Source organism: Propithecus coquereli, unplaced genomic scaffold, assembly GCF_000956105.1.
Source record: "Propithecus coquereli isolate 6110/MARCELLA unplaced genomic scaffold, Pcoq_1.0 Scaffold52, whole genome shotgun sequence".
Lineage (NCBI taxonomy): Eukaryota > Metazoa > Chordata > Mammalia > Primates > Indriidae > Propithecus > Propithecus coquereli.
Window position 1 is genome coordinate 5106991 of NW_012151063.1, and position 15908 is coordinate 5122898.

General features: G+C 43.7%; 1 protein-coding gene across 2 annotated transcripts in view; it reads left to right on the top strand.

Annotated features, from left to right (window-relative positions):
• The window catches only part of STS (steroid sulfatase (microsomal), isozyme S), a 181025-nt gene extending 168070 nt beyond the window's left edge, over window positions 1–12955 (top strand). For both annotated transcript variants that reach the window (XM_012656840.1, XM_012656841.1), the window contains exons 10-11: window positions 780–901; window positions 11995–12955. In XM_012656840.1, the coding sequence (XP_012512294.1) occupies window positions 780–901; window positions 11995–12368 (496 nt within the window). In that variant the 3' untranslated portion in view covers window positions 12369–12955. The remainder of the gene's footprint in view (window positions 1–779; window positions 902–11994) is intronic.
• Window positions 12956–15908: the final 2953 nt, after the last annotated feature.

Sequence of the window (15908 nt, forward strand, 5' to 3'; positions counted from 1 at the left end):
GCGAAGGGCATGCCTCTAACCCTTGCTTGGGTGAGGCAAAGACATAAAATGTAACCAAAATGTTTATACCTTCGTAATACCCTGAAATAAAAAAAAAGAAAAAAAAAGAAAAGTTCCTCTTCTTGGCATGGTTAGATACCCCAGTAGTAGAGGAGACACATTTTCATTTGGGAATAATCCATTCCCCTGCTGTTTAACAGTGTCATCATTATTGTGTACAAACCAATTCATTCTGATGGGGAAATATGCTTTCACTGAAGGCTATCCAGCCCAAGTGGCCCCGTGCTACATAGTATCTTCTTTTTAACCAGACTTTTCAGGTACCCTTATTTTTAGCAGACCCATAGTTCATGAACAAAGCTCTCTCTTTGGTCAGACAAAAGATAGAAAATCAGGTTTCAGGGAAGCAATGAGGAGAATAATTGAGAGCGTGAATGCCACATCACCTGGGTTGCAAACTCATCAGCTCTTACTAGTCCCATGACCTTGGATGAGTTACTTAAATGTTCTGAGCCTCTGTTTTCTCATCTCTACAATGGGGATGAAGACAGTCCCAACTCATGCTGCTCTTTGGAGCTCTAATGAGGTAATATATGGACAGAGCAGGGGTCAACGTGCTGCCCACGGCTCCCAGCTGGGGTTAGTTTTCTTTGTATGGGTGGTTTAATTACGACTGTGGAACCCCACTGCGCTCTGGGTTGTCCAGAAGGACATTTCAGAAGTCAGGGCATCTGCGGCCAAGGGCAAGGTGGCTGATGCCCAACTGATTTATCACACAGGATCATCGATGGACGTGATCTGATGCCTCTGCTCCAGAGGAAAAGCCAACTCTCTGACCACGAATTTCTCTTCCACTATTGCAATGCCTACTTAAACGCCGTGCGCTGGCACCCGCGAAACAGTGAGTAAACAGACCTTGCCACCCTCCTCACTCTTTGCACAACCTCTGTCATAGTGGATGAAATCAAAAGACAGCTTTGCTCTGTGGAGGCCAACAGATGGCTAAAAATGCCACCATGCTTTGCTTTGTCCTTTCTTCCCTCGTCCTCGTCTCTTTATCCTTCTGGTCACATGCTTGTCCGGGTACAACATCATGGGGCTGTGCCATGCACCCAGCTGAACGCCTCTTTCCCAGCAGAGGAATGGCAAGTTCTCAGCAGGGCATTGTGGTCCACCCTTCGTTGCTTCGGCAGCTGCCCGGCTTTCCTCTTGCACTTCCTCCCACTCTGAGTTTCAGCCGAATAGCCGCTGTGCTCTGTGCATTGCTGTGCCTTGCGTTTGCAGGTTCCTCTGCCTGGAAGCACTTCTTGCCTCTTCCTTCCTGGAGGGTGCATGTCCATCTCCCCAAGACCCCTCTGATATGCCACCTGCCCTGTCTGCACTCAAAGCATTTTCTTCTCTCCTCTAGCATTGTGCTAAATGCTAGAGAATGAATGAATGAATGAACGAATGAGTGAACGAAGGGCATTTAAATATTTACCTTTCTTTCTCCAGCCTCAAAGATGGTAGATCCTGATTCACTGAAAATATGTTTTGTTACTCATCATGTGTATTTACTAGATTTAGATATTTAAAGCAAAGTTAAAATGCTTTGATGTTATCACATTCCCAAACTGGGGGTTCTTTAAATTGTGCATCCTAACAGGATCTAATTTGGGTTTTCCAACAGTTTTACGGTGCTATTTCCAACTAGCATCAAGGAACAAAGGAAACCAAGTTATGATCCTAAGTGTGGTAATGGATTTCAGACTTTTTTTTTTCAAAACCTTGGAATGAACTTTAGGGTTCTGCTCCTAGAGGCTAGACTCACCAGGGCATGTCATGACCACTCAACTCTTGGCTCCTTCTGAAACTCAGGGTGATTCTCATACTGTCTTTCAATGAATCTCTCCCCACCCTGCTCACCTAGACCATCTACCAAAGACTTAGCATTTAAAAAGCAGCCTTTCCATTGTTTTGAAAGTGGAACATTACAGCCCTCCCATTAGCCACACAAATCACACCAGGTTGATGCTCCAGGGTTCCTACCTTAAGTCTGGGCAGTTTCCTGGTGATATGTTGTAGAAGATGAAAAACAAAAACACGGGCTTGGGATTCTAGACTGGGAAGTATCTTATGCACGTATCTCGTCAGCGTGGCCACAATTCCTAGTCTCCCTAGGAACACCGCTTCTTTTTTAGATCCATTTATAGCATGGAGGGCTGAGCCCTCTAATAAGTGAGAGGTCGGCTTCACTCCGTTCGTTTTTCTACGGAGCCCGTGAGGATATAAAGAACAGAGTTGCTGTGACTCCTGGGTGTTTACAGAAGGCTGATCTCGTGTCCTGGACCTTGCAGAAGCACATTTGAATGCAGCCAACCCCCCAGCTAGAGAGGCCGGAAGAAACATATTGGATCAGGGGCTGAAGGAACATGTTATGTGGAGGAGTAAGGAGAAGGAGGGACAGGAAGAGACAGAAAATAGGAGTAAGTGAGAAAAACAAGACCCAGTTTCTGAGAGGCTACTGGCCCTGCGATAAAACTTGCTTCTTAGACAGGCACAAGTAACAGCTCCTCTTTGTGCAGTTCCTCAAACTCTTATGCTTGAAACCAGCACCAAAAAAGGAGAAATCACAGTATCTCAAGGCTAGAATCATTCATCAAGCTAAAGGGTCTAAAAAAACCATGGATTTTATGAATCATTTATGATTCACTGTTCAGATTATATCTGCAACTCAGTAGGCATGTTTTTTCTGTCTTGGCTTTTATGCATGGCTTGGTGTTTAGTTATTTAGTATTTTGTCTACTCATTTTTTCTACAAATATAAATTGATCACCTAATATGTGGAACGAACTGCGCCAGTGCAGATAGCTGTCAGTGAGCAAAACAAACAAAGCTCTCTGCCCAGGCGTTACTTACATCTTGGAGCCTGATGCTACTATCTGTGCACAGTGCCGCTGATACGGGAATGCATAAGGAAAGAAAGTGTGACTCATTCAAATGGAGCTTCCTGTCCCCCAGGAAAGACAGGTCTTCCGTACTAGTTGAGTGAGAGTGCTTAGGTCATCTCAGATCTGCTTTGGTAGGAGATTGTCAATAATCCCTGGATGATGTAGATCACTTCCCATAAATCTTAGGGATAAGAGAGTTGCCACCTGACCTCAGAATTCTTTATTAGAAAAGAGAAATTAAAGATCAGGGTTCATTAACAGGTTGGAACCAGCTCCTGGTCATTCAGGAATCTTGCCAGCTGGTTGTTAAACTATTGTCAGTTTTAATTCAGCCATGTTGGGAGTGTTTACAGCAATTGGCAAATGCAACAAATCCAGGCTTGATTTTTCCCTGAGAGAACTAGATTCCCAGCAGTTCATTGATATCAGTAAACTAAGACTGATTGGAAATGTTTTTAAGATGCAATTACTCTTTGTCTTGATTATTCAGAGGCCTAATTGTTACAATTTCAGGCTCATTAAATACTTATTTCCAAAAACTTAGAGCTAGCATTCTGTTTTCACCCTTTAGAAACATGAAACCCTTTTAACTTTTTATATACAAAGTCTTCTGTATAATTTAGTTGTCTCAGCAAGTTGAATGACAAAATTTAATTATGATCTGATATCATTATTCCTATTATATTTTAAAAGAGCTCATGAAAGCATTATTGTAACCTGGATAACTTTTCTGGCATTAAAGTGGGAATTTTGAGTTAAAATTTACTGTTCAATGTGTATGAAAAATTTTGGCCTTAACTTTTGACATATGAATTAATGTTATTAAAAATTCAACACAATGACAACTTGATTTTATGGGCGAAATTCATCTTAGAAAGTAGATAGATACTTGGCTTCAGGATTTTCAAGCCAATGAGTATAATCTATGAAATAAATGCTCACATTAATGGGAAAGCCCTCAAACCAGCTGGTCACACCACAATCCATGGAGTAGCTATGGGACACAATGCAGTGTTGTACATAATTAACAGCTTAAAGCGTTTTCTACAAGCATTTATGGAATCTTGACATCTTCTAGGGAAAAAAAAAAGTCACATATATTTGAAATGTCATTCTTTTGTGAGGAAACGGGCTCTCCAGGAAGCTACAAGAATTAGTTCAGAGGAACAGGGCACTGACACCATTCTTTCTCCTGAAGAAGAATGTGGCCGTCCTCATGTCGAATCAGCAGGGCCCCATAAATCCTGCTCCATTTTCAATTCATGTTTGCCAGAAATTTTTTTTTCTCTTGTGATTAAAAAAATTTTAAAACCCTTACTTTAAAAATTACAACACTAGGAACATTTGAATTATTCTCTTCTATTATCTCTCACTATTTGGACATGGACACACTCCGTTAATATTAACTTGTGATGGGCATCCCAATTACCCCGATTTGATGATATGAATGCACCAGATTATTACACGGACCCTGAAAATATTTACATCTAATATGTACCCATAAAAAAATAAAAATTACAACAAAAAGCAATAGGATAATGGAATTCATTCTAAAGGAATGTGTTCATATCCAACTTTCTGAAAGGCACATTCTTCTCAAAATAAGAGCTGAGTAATGGTTTAAAATTAAAACCAGCCTTACCATGGTAAGTGAGGAAAAATGCTTGCAGTATTCAGTATTTAAAATTTTCATTTAATTAAACAATTAATTCTGCCTCTAAAGTACACCTAATCAAAGAGAGGAGATTCTAATTACAGCCGCTCATGTCTCAGGAGCTGGCCAGTATCGGGAAGGCCGCGCTTGGCTTTCATCTTCGTTCATAACTGTGGTTTGCACCATTGCGTGCCCTTCCTCATCTCATTATCACAAGCTGGAGCTGAAGGGTCAGAAATAAAATATCGAGGGCTGCAGCTGAAGTAATGTGAAATTCAGTAGATCCAAATTTCACCTCACCGAGAACATTCCCATATTTCAACTTACCATAAAAAGGACATGCTCTCACCCGACCGTAACTTTGGTAGCAATTAAGAAAAAGCGTACATGTGTAAACCTTTTCAAGGATGTATTTTAAGTCTTAGGATTTCTTTTTCCTTTGCGAATAGCTCGGCCAAATGCTGCATTGCCACAAGCTTCTGCTCTCTTTCACACGCACTCATTAATTCATTTACGTGCCCACCGGGCACAGGAGCAAAGTGCATGACGCGTATAGGTACTATCACCCCAAGAGGGACAGAATTTGCTTTGGTGACCTTGGGGGAGGAGTGACTTAGGCAGTTGGAAAAGGTTTCCCTGAACTTTTAAATTTTTATTTTATTTATTTTATATCGTTTTCATTCAGACACATCCATAACGGACTTACGTTTCCCAACAATTCACTTTCTTTAATGGGAAAAAAAAATAACCTCATAAATAGATTTTGTTTTCTCCAATGTAATCTATTAAACATATATTTTCATATGGAACTCCATATTACCTTATAGACAAGATCAACCATTTTTGAGACAGATACTGACTTTTCAACTAAAGTCGTACTATGTCGGACCTAAGATTACATTAATGAAAAAGTACTGTTCACTTTAGTTAACATGCCACAGTGTAAACTTACTACCTGCTAGAGACAAAATAAATCAGAATTGAATTATCCTTCTTGAATACCAGAAAAACAGCCACAAACCAAAAAACTGGTGTGCCTGAGTGCTCAAACACCCTGCTCAGTCTTGTCTCGGCACCCAACTTATCCTGATGTGTTGATCATAGGTTACTTCTGACCTCTCCCCCTTGCCACTGTTTCATCGGTTTTCTATGGTATTCTACACATTTCTTTTCTTTGACTTCAACATGGGCATCTCTCAGTGCTGCCCATGTGCCTCCTTGTGTCTCCAGCCCCCTCCTGACTCACTCCCGTCAGCTGTCGGACCTGGTGTTTTTCCACATGGACATTTTAGTTCTGACCAAGGCATGTAATGCTTAACAGCTACTTGTGTCTTCCTTACCTTTGTATCTTCTATACAAAACTGTTTTGTAGGTGGTTGAAGACTTTTTTCTTTGCTAATCTCATAATCTTAAAATTTGTCATGTTTTTAATGTGACCATTGTATATCTTTTGGAGACATACTTGGCAACAGTAAACACTTGTATTTGTTCCATATTTACTGTCTGCCAGACACTCTCACCAACACTTTGCATTTGATATCTCGTTGAATTCTCCTAATTAAGAGATACTATGACTATGTTAGTTTCAGATTTGGCTGTGAGGAACAGAAAACAAAAAAATCCCAAAAACAAAAAAAACAAAACACAGTAGCTTACATGAGAGAGACGTTTGTATGTCTGTCCCATGAGCGAAGTCTAGAGGTGAATGGCCCACAAAGTCTGTGGGATGCAGAGTCTTCCAGGCTCCTCCTCCACCCCCTGTAATGTATAGAAGCTTCATCGTCATGGTGAGTGATGCTTGTGTCCAGCCTCAGGGCAGGACAATAGTGGGTTGGATGCAAAAGATGGAAAGAAAAGAGGGCAGGTCAACTATCTCCCAAGGAAGATATCCACACTCTTCCCAGAGACCGGGAGGTCCATCACCTGTTCACACTTCACTTCCCCAGAGGCTGGGAAGTGGAGTCTTGTCGTGGGTCTCCACGTGCCTGGAACATCTGATGGCTCTGGAAGCCTGGGAGAACAGCTAGTGGTCTTTCCCAACATTATTCCTCCCAGTTGTAGACAGGGAGACAGAGGCATAGAAAGTCACGTTATTGGCATATAGTAACAGAGTTGATGGCAAAGTTGGGATTTACAACCAACACCGTCTGCTTTCATAGTCTGTCCCTGTTCATTGGAACCTCCTCCCCTAAGACATCCTGTTCCTTTACTCATGATCGCAAAGATGCTCCCTCTGCCTAACCATGTATCTGGGCATCTCTGTGTCTCTGTGGACTGTGTCCACATTCATTCTCTTATTCCCCAAGTGTGTCTGTCCTTGGAGCCGTCAGCTCTCGTCTTCCTTCTACCTGCTCTGTCCTTGACCCGCACCCTCCTGGCTGCCCTCATGTGCACTTTTCATGCCTCTCCACGAACATTCTTTTCTGAAGGCACAAGCAGTTCATGCTGGCCTCACGAATTCCTGATGACTGCCCACTTTGTGCCACCAAGAGACCCCACAGCAAATGCACTTCCAAGCTCTCTGACTGCCCCGCTTGGTGATCTGCTGTGGCCAGATGCCGTTCTCTGGTGCCTCTAAGTCGCCTGTCAATCCTCTCAGCTGGAGGCCATGGCATGGTCTTAGGCAGAAGGCTCTGGGAAGCCCCCGAGGAGAGATACCGAAACACACTGGGCTTGCTGTCTGCCCACGCCGGATCTCAGTATGACAGCCAGCTTCTCTCCTCTCTTTCACAACCTTCAGCTAATAGCCATTATCCCCTTCATTTTTTAAAGTATGCGACAGTTTTTTTGGCCACCTATTACATGTAAGGCACTAGGTACTGTGCACTTATGAGATGTGGAGATAAAATTCTTAGACAGGAAGTAATCCAGCAAGAGAATTGGGGAACGCAGGAAGTGGCTGAGTGGTGCAAACTGGCGAAAGGAACAGAGGGACACCAGAAACTTCCAGCTGGGAACTCGTAGGGGCTTGGAGAGGAAGACGCGACAGGGCCTTGAAGGCTGGGGGGACTTTCCCCATACACAGGCAGGGTGGGGGAGGTGAAGGAAGAGTCCTGTGTGCGTCACACACCCTCTTAGTACCAGGTTGTATTTACTATATTCCTGTCCCTCATATGCAGATACCGAGGCTTAGTGGAAGGGAGTATTTTGTCACCAAATACTCAGGCCTCAATGGGAAAAGTGAGAGTTGTTCTCAACCTGCCTGGCTGTGCAGCAGGTGTTCCCAGCCACCTGAGCTGCTTCCTCCTCCCCCTCCTCCTCCTCCTCACTGCTTCCACATCTCGAGTTCCAGTGCAGCCAGCCACAGGAAGCAGACAGAACTTGATCTGTAATACATTAGCCCAGGGGTGAATAGTTCAGAGGTTTGGGCTGTTATGAATGGGCAGCAATGAGCCTTGGGGGTCAGAGAGAGTGCTTGGGGCCAAGCTGCTTTTGCATAGTTTGTGTGAATTGAGTTACAAGACACAGGTGACCTCATAGTGGCTCCAGGTGCAGACACATTATAAGATCTTTGGGTCTGAGAGAAGATTTGGAGAGTTGGTGTGGAGTGGCTGTCTGAGGATAGGGGACTGTGTTGAATGATTTTTGAGGTGTACCGCAAGAGTAAGGAGGTGGCCAGGTCCTGGGGACCACGGAGTAGATGTGAAGACATCAGTTCATTAGATGATATCAACATTACTGAGAGGGCAAAACTAGGGTCCCTCAGGTGTGGGTCCCTCCCAGAGGAAAAGTAGAGCAGTATTTGAAATGGTTCTTGAAGAACTCCAAGATGGCGAGAGAGCTGGAAACATTGCCAAGACCGAAGACCCAAAATATCTGGGTGTGCTTTATGTGATATATACGTGTAATCCTCCAGGCAGCCATATCAACCTCACCAAGGCTAGCAGTCGAACAACATTCATCACGGAAAGTCTAAATCTGAGTGATACATTGGGAGCCCATGTGTGGAAGCCATTTAAACTTAGTTTTCCATATTCTTTCATGATCTTTAGCTGAGGCGAAAACATGTCTGAAGACACGTATCACAGTAGCAACAGATTTAAGGGCAGGCAGAAACCAGTGTGCTCTGTGCATAAATTCGCAGCCGCTAACTCAGGTGCAGCCTTTGCTATAGACCCGGCAGCCTTCTGAGAGCATCACATGTAGGACTGAATGTTTAATCCTCAAAGCACTGCCACCAGGCAGGAGCTATTATTATCCTCATTTAACAGAGGAGCAGACTGGGCTACAGAGAGGTGAGAGCATCTGTGTCCAGCATCCCATAGTCAGGATATTGCAGTGCTGGGATTTCAACCTCAAGTGTCGACGCCTGGAGTTAAGCCCTTAACCAAACTGGCAACATGGACCTCAGAACTAGTTTGAAGTTTCAGCTCCTGTCTTTTCAAAGATGCAGCAGCTTTGCGCCCTCTCTCTTTTTATTCTTGGGGACCACATCCGCTCATTTTGGGGGCTTCCTGGCCACCTGACCAGGGAACCGCGAGATCTCTTTATTTAACTTCATTTGTAGCTTATTTTAATTTTAATAACATAGCTGTCCTAGGATTATACGTGAAAGATGCCGAGTCCAGATCTTGCTTGGGCATAATGCTTCTCTCACTTAAATTCTATTTGCCTCTTTGTCAAATGCCTATAAGCTTTCTTCTCTCATGAGTTGAGTCACATTTTTTTTTAGTGGTAATTTTACATAAAAATGTGTTTCGCCGGATGGGTGGTGGTTTCCAAAGCGTTGTGTTATAGTGCGGTGATGTAGCATTGCTCTGACTATCATATGTTGCTGACGATGCATTGTGACAATTGTGAGAATCCTAGTTCTCTTAACTTTCGGGAGCATTTTTTAAACCTCAGTAGAATTATTATCCTTATCACTGCTTAGAATACTTTAACAACAACGAAAAAATGCTGTCCGCCTTAATTTTTCTGCATGCTTTACATAAAATTTGAGACTTCCTTCCCCACGTCATTGGCTGTCAGCTGTCAATGAGGCTAAGTGCCCGCGGTGGTCAGAATATTCACCTATTGCAGTGGTGAGAGAGAAGCAGGCTTTCTCGGGGTTCTCACCATTGACCAATAGACGAGAATTTTAAAAATACAGTAATGAAAAGAACATTTTTTTTAATTCAACATTTTTCAAGTATATGAGGATATCCAGGAGGGAGTAAGCTATCAAAATAATTTTGGAACACAGGACTAAATTTGCCCATTAAAAATATAATGTGGGGCCAGGTGCCTCCTATTTTATCAAGCGACTGGGATTTTAGTCTTCGTGTTTTTTGTTGTTGTTGTTGTTTTTTTATTTCAGCATATTATGGGGGTACAGATGTTTAGGTTATGTATGTTGCCCTTGCCCCGCCTCGCCCCCCAAGTCCGAGCTGTCTTCGTGTTTTAAATGACTGCTTTGGAGATGTCAGTTCCTGGGTTCCTAATGAGCAACAGGACACGCTCCCGAGGTAGGACCCTTGCAGACCGACGTTCACGGAAACGCAGTTCTGTTTCTCTCGTCGGAGAAAATTCAAAGTGGTCCCAAGAAACAGCGCAGAGACTAAGCAATCTGTCCTTTTATGAAAAGTTTTTAAAACTACAAATTAGAGGGTCAAAAGGCAACCAGCCTCAGAGCGTGCTAAATAATTGTTTAGAAAAAGGAAGCCTTCTTCCCGAACTCCTTAGCGATGCCACCACTCCCGGGTGGGCAGGCCTGTGGGCCGTGGCCGGGGCCTCCCCTCCGTCTTCCAGGTCCCATCTGGGGCGGATCGCACGCAGGTGGTAATAGCAGCATCCGTGTGAGCGGCTCTCAAAAGCAAGTGGAAGGTACAGGCCCTTAAAATGAATTCATTCCAGGAGCCTGCAATCTCTTGGGGTTTGAAACATGCTGAGGCTTGACCGGAATGTCAAGTGTCAAACGCCCTCCAGATTTGCAGCGCTGGGCTGCAGAACAGGAAGGGGCTTCCCGGCTCACTTCTCTCTGTACAGACTCCCCCGCTGACCCTGGCAGGGGATTCTAAGGCTGCAAAGGACCGGCTCTGTCAGCCTGCCTCCGAAACGGCTTCTGAAGGAAATCTCTCATACCCAGGAAGAAAGCAGGATGAGAGGAAGGGATGTAAGGAATCTTTAGGTTACCCCCTGCCTTTTAAATCTCTGCTGGAGATGGTTACCAGGGCCCGAAATTCTTCCTGCAGCCCGGCGTGTCTGCGCGCCGGCCTGACCTTATCTTTGGAAGGCAAGTGCGCTAAGCCCGTGTAAAGTCAAAGGGATGTCATGTCCCGCTTCTCCCAGAATCAACTACGCCGCGGTCCGCAGACACCTCATTAAGAATCCCCTTTAATAGATCCATCTGGAACATGTTCACCTTGCTTGCCCTGCGTTTCCTAGCTGCTTCTTCCAAACACAAACCAGACAGAGGCTGACTTTTCCCGTGAATAACCTTGTCTGAGGTCAGGGGCAATCTGGGGACAGCACAGGTACCAGTGACTGTTGGTTTAAATTGATTCCACTAATTTATATATCTTGTATTTTGATCAGTCAATCACAAAATTCCTATAATTACCAAAGTTGCCGCCGTCATTCTACGTGCAGATGATCAGGGCGAGTTGCCTAAGTGTGTGGCGCTTCCCAGTGGGAATATCTCCTTGGTTTTATGCAAAAAGCTGTACGGATGCTCACGCTCTGCACCTAACTCTTGTTGGTTCATGCATTTTAGTTCTCTGTTTTTACCTGCTACATTTTTCACACCCAGGAAACATTTTTAGACCTGTCTCAGAGGGTGTGTGAGAGCACGCAGCTCCCCAGAAAATCAGAACATTGTCCGAGAAACTGGAAATGAATCAGTTATTTCCAATTTTTCATTTGTTTGTAAGTCAGTTTTTCCAAGAAATTTCAATATTTGGGGGTTTAACAGAACCCAGAACTTACATTTTAAAACTAACCATCTGGTGTGGATGACTTCACCTAATTTGGAATTTCCAACACTCATTAAGGTATGATTTGCATGCTGTGATATTCCGATCCAAAGATTTTTAGTAAATTTATAGAGCTGTGCAGCCCTGGTCATGATCTAATTTTAGAACATCTCCCTCACCCCACAAAGGTCATCTCTGTTCCCCATTTGCTGTCCCCACCTCACTTCTAGCCTCATTTAATTCTTGATTCAGCGTTTTTGGACTTTCTCAAAACTGAGAAAACAGACTGTTGACCGAGGTCCCAGCATGCTTGCGATTGTTCGCGTTGGCTGCGCGTGTGCCTCGTGTGGCTTCATAATCCCTCAGGTACACATCAGCGTCCTGCCTGCTGCTTGGTAAACCTTCACCTTCTTAGAGCACGTGACGGCCTAATTTCTGTGTCACTCTCTCATTTGTGGCAAGTACCATGACAGTGATGCTCAACACCTAACACCATTCCCGTCCTTTTAAACCGCAGGCACGTCCATCTGGAAAGCCTTTTTCTTCACCCCCAAGTTCAGCCCCGCAGGCTCCAACGGGTGCTTCTCCACGCACGTGTGCTTCTGTTTCGGGAAATTCGTTACACGTCACGACCCACCTCTGCTGTTCGACATTTCCAAAGACCCAAGCGAGAGAAACCCACTAACCCCAACCACCGAGCCCCGGTTCCATGAGATCCTCAAAGTCATGCAGGCAGCTGCGGACGAGCACACCCGGAGCCTGTCAGAGGTCCCCAATCAATTGTCACTGGGGAACCAATTGTGGAAGCCCTGGCTGCAGCTCTGCTGTCCTTCCTCCGGCCTATCTTGCCAGTGCGACAGAGAAAAACAGGACGCGCTAGTGAGCCGTTAGCCATGTCTGTGGGCCAGATGGATGCGTGTGGACAGGCGCACCATCTGCTTACGGACCACGTCTGGGAGTGCACTGGGTGAAGCGAACCCCGTCCGAGTCTTGGGTTTGGACCGATTCTCTGTTTTGTCACCTGAAGGCTTGAACAAGAGCTCTACAGTTACTCAGCTAGGGGGTTGAGGTGAGGAATAAGTTCTGCAGTGTGCAGAGAGGAAGATGGTGGACTTGTGCCGTCCCTGGCCAGAGTCCCTGGACTCCTGGTGGTGGGATAGAAGGGCGTGCACTTGAGTAGTGCAGACAGGTAACAGGAAGGTGCAGAAGGTCACCTTAATTCGCCCCTCAGCATACATGTGTGTTCACTGGCATACGGTATCATTCGCTCCATGATCTGAAGTTATGCAGTAACCACCAAGACTCCCCAGCAGCATGATACAAAAGATAGCCAAGTTTAAGCTAAGTTTAGTCAATCTTAACATACACAACTTTCTAGTGAACAAAGGCCATCTTCTTTACGAGTAACACATCATGGTAAGTTCTGATTGGGTTATTGGAAGACTAGTCATCATTACTGGTATTAGTTAGAACACATATTAAATGCTATTTACCATATATAGAGATGTACACATATATACTTTACATATATATATGTATACGCACACACATGCACATATACACACACGCAGAGTTTTTCTTTCTTCAAGAAGGTTAAGATATTTAAAATAGGGACATAGAGGCTTATCAGTATTTAAATAAAAAAAAGTAGAGGCTCACAAATAAATTTTTTTGCACAATAATTTTTTGTGAAATCCTTCATTAACAATAATCCCAAGACAAATCTCTCCTGAACTGATTACCATTCCATAACTTGTAGCATTATAGTTGGGTTCCACTGGTTTTTAGGAAATGGAAGCTCTGAATTAAAAGGCCACTTTGGGGATGCTACTGTTGAGGAAATCTCTTCCAGCATAATTCAGAATCACTGGCTTGGAACGTCTGTGATATTTCAGGAGGAACGAAAGCGCCCCACAAGCAGTCCACGATCTATACACACAAGCATGATTATCTTCACTTCTAGGCACAAGTTAGTGGTGGCAGCACAGTAGTGAGGGTCAATTCTTTTGTTCTGTGTAGTTTTATCCCATGGCTGAGAAATATCTGTGCCATCCAGCCACAACGAATTGCACAGTTTCGTTTTAATTCCATTTCCTGCAAACCCCAGTCGACGGGGGAAAATGCATACCCGGCTCCACAGGGAAGTGGCTGATCGCGATACAGCTGGGGATGGCGTCAGAGTCTGGACCACCAGCCCGTCCTGAGCAGAGACCCTTCCACCTGTGGAATGTGAGGTGCGGTCACTTCTTCAGACAGGAGACATTCTCCAACAGTATGATTGAATTCCTTTGTGGATAAATCGGGAGATGAAACACCCACCTGCTTACCCATTCACCCCTTTTGTGGCCTTGTCCACAAAAGCACCTCCTGTTTACTCAGCATTTGCTCCATCCCAAGACAGTGCAGGGCAATGAAATGCCCGGACCCCATGTGGTGGCTTGGAGAGGATGTAGCTGTCCTGGGCTTTCTGAAAGTTGGCTAGCATTTCCTCTCCGCTACCCTCCACCTCAGGGAATGTCCAGGATTCAACAGTGTTTCCCCAGCTCCTCTTAAAGTTCTATTTCAGACTTTAATTTTTGTTTTTTCTTTCCCGAAAAACAAACAACAACAAAAAAGAAGTGATCCCCACCCCCACCGCCACCCTGGAATAGTTGAAAGCTGGAAAGCAAACAGGAGTCTTCCGTTTAACGTGGATTTCTTATTCCAGAAATTGAGGAAAATCTGTCATCTTGTTTTAGAAAACATTCTTAATAAAGAGTGTGCTCCCGTATTGATGATGTTAGGATTGTTGCTGATATTATCATGCAAAAACTAGTTAAAGCCACTATTGTGAATTTATGCTTAAAGGTGACAATGTTTACTCAAAGGTTAGCACATTCAATGCAAGTGGACTTTCAGAAAATACTTGATAATATGGGAATGTATGTTGGAGGATTAAGTAACTTGAAGAGCTTTTATAGATTATGTGAACACCTATTTGGTGGAGAATTAGCTGTTTGATCTATAAAATGTTAACAGCAAATGAGGGACAAAGTTCACCTCTAGATGCAAACGTATTGAGCTTAAAAGTGCCTCAAAATAACTGCGATCACGATTGTATTTCAGGACATTTGAAAATCAGGTTTATTTCTAATAACCATAGTTATTTTAGACTTCAAACCATTTACCATCTGAAACTTTTGCTTTGAATGTATAACAGGAAATTTGAATTCTTTTGTCCAGGAGAAACCCAACAAACCTTCTTCAAGGCATAGCTGTTTGTTGCTTGGTTGGTGTTTTACAGAGCTGTAAGGCACGGCTACTTGTTTTCAAAGCATCTATTGATATTACCTCTGGAGGCTATGTCAAAACCTTAGTGGGTTTTGAAGCTTTAAACAATTTTTTTTAAATCTTTATATTCTTAGCATTACGTAGACGTTAAGAGTTAAGCAGTTTAGTAACATATACATAGGCATCATTTTACAAATTCGGCAGGAACTGCATGAAAAGCAAAATGGCAGTCTGCGTATCTGTAGGACTCAAGATTCAAGAAGGAAAGCTGACTTTTCAGATTTCCCCAAAGGGCATATAGTGAAAAGTGGAGGAAAACAAAACAGAAGTGTTTGTCACATCTCTGGAAAATACTATCTTCAAAATGATTACATCAAGTAAAAAGTTTCCTTGGAATGTGTTAATGCAAAGTTAAAATAAAATTTTTCTTGGCAATTAAAAATGCTGTGTGCTGTCATACCAGCCTTTCTAACGTGATTCAGTTCGACAGCATGTGGAATGTTTACTGGATTTGGGCATGAGCTGAAGCAATGGGAAATACAAGTTTCAGTTCTGCAAAGATTATCGAATCCCTTCTTAGCTCAAGAGAAGGGCTGAGTCTTGCAGAGAGGGATAAAAAACAAATAAATCAGAAGGCAGAGCAAACCCAGCTTACCCCCCATCGGGCACACTCTCTAAGGCCCTTCTAGGGGTCCACAAAAATGTTTTAATTTCTTTTAAAATCAGAAGGAAAAAAAATCAATATTGGAGGTTGGAGATCATGTTGGAATTTGTACCAGCACAGCCGTAAAATACGACTGAATGTGTCTTGCAGAAATTTGATAGGCAAAATATTGTTGTCTCTTCTCTCTTTCTCAACTGGATTCCTTAGGAAAACCAAACCAGAGTCAGAACAAACTCCTGGAACGGTGAGAGAGAGGAGCGGAGGGCACACTGCTGGGACCAGGATAGGCTCGCGTTCGATCACGCACTTCTAGTAAAAAGGCGAGAAGTGGCCGTGGAGAAGCAGGCAGAGGCTGCGTGACCCTTGGCAGTGGATATGACTCGTGCAGGCCTCTAGTTTTCCGATATAAAGGCTAAGCCTCACTACTTTCTCTTTAGTGCCCAGAGAATGTGACGTGTGGCGTAAATGCCCTCAAACATCTTAAGTCATAACTGTGT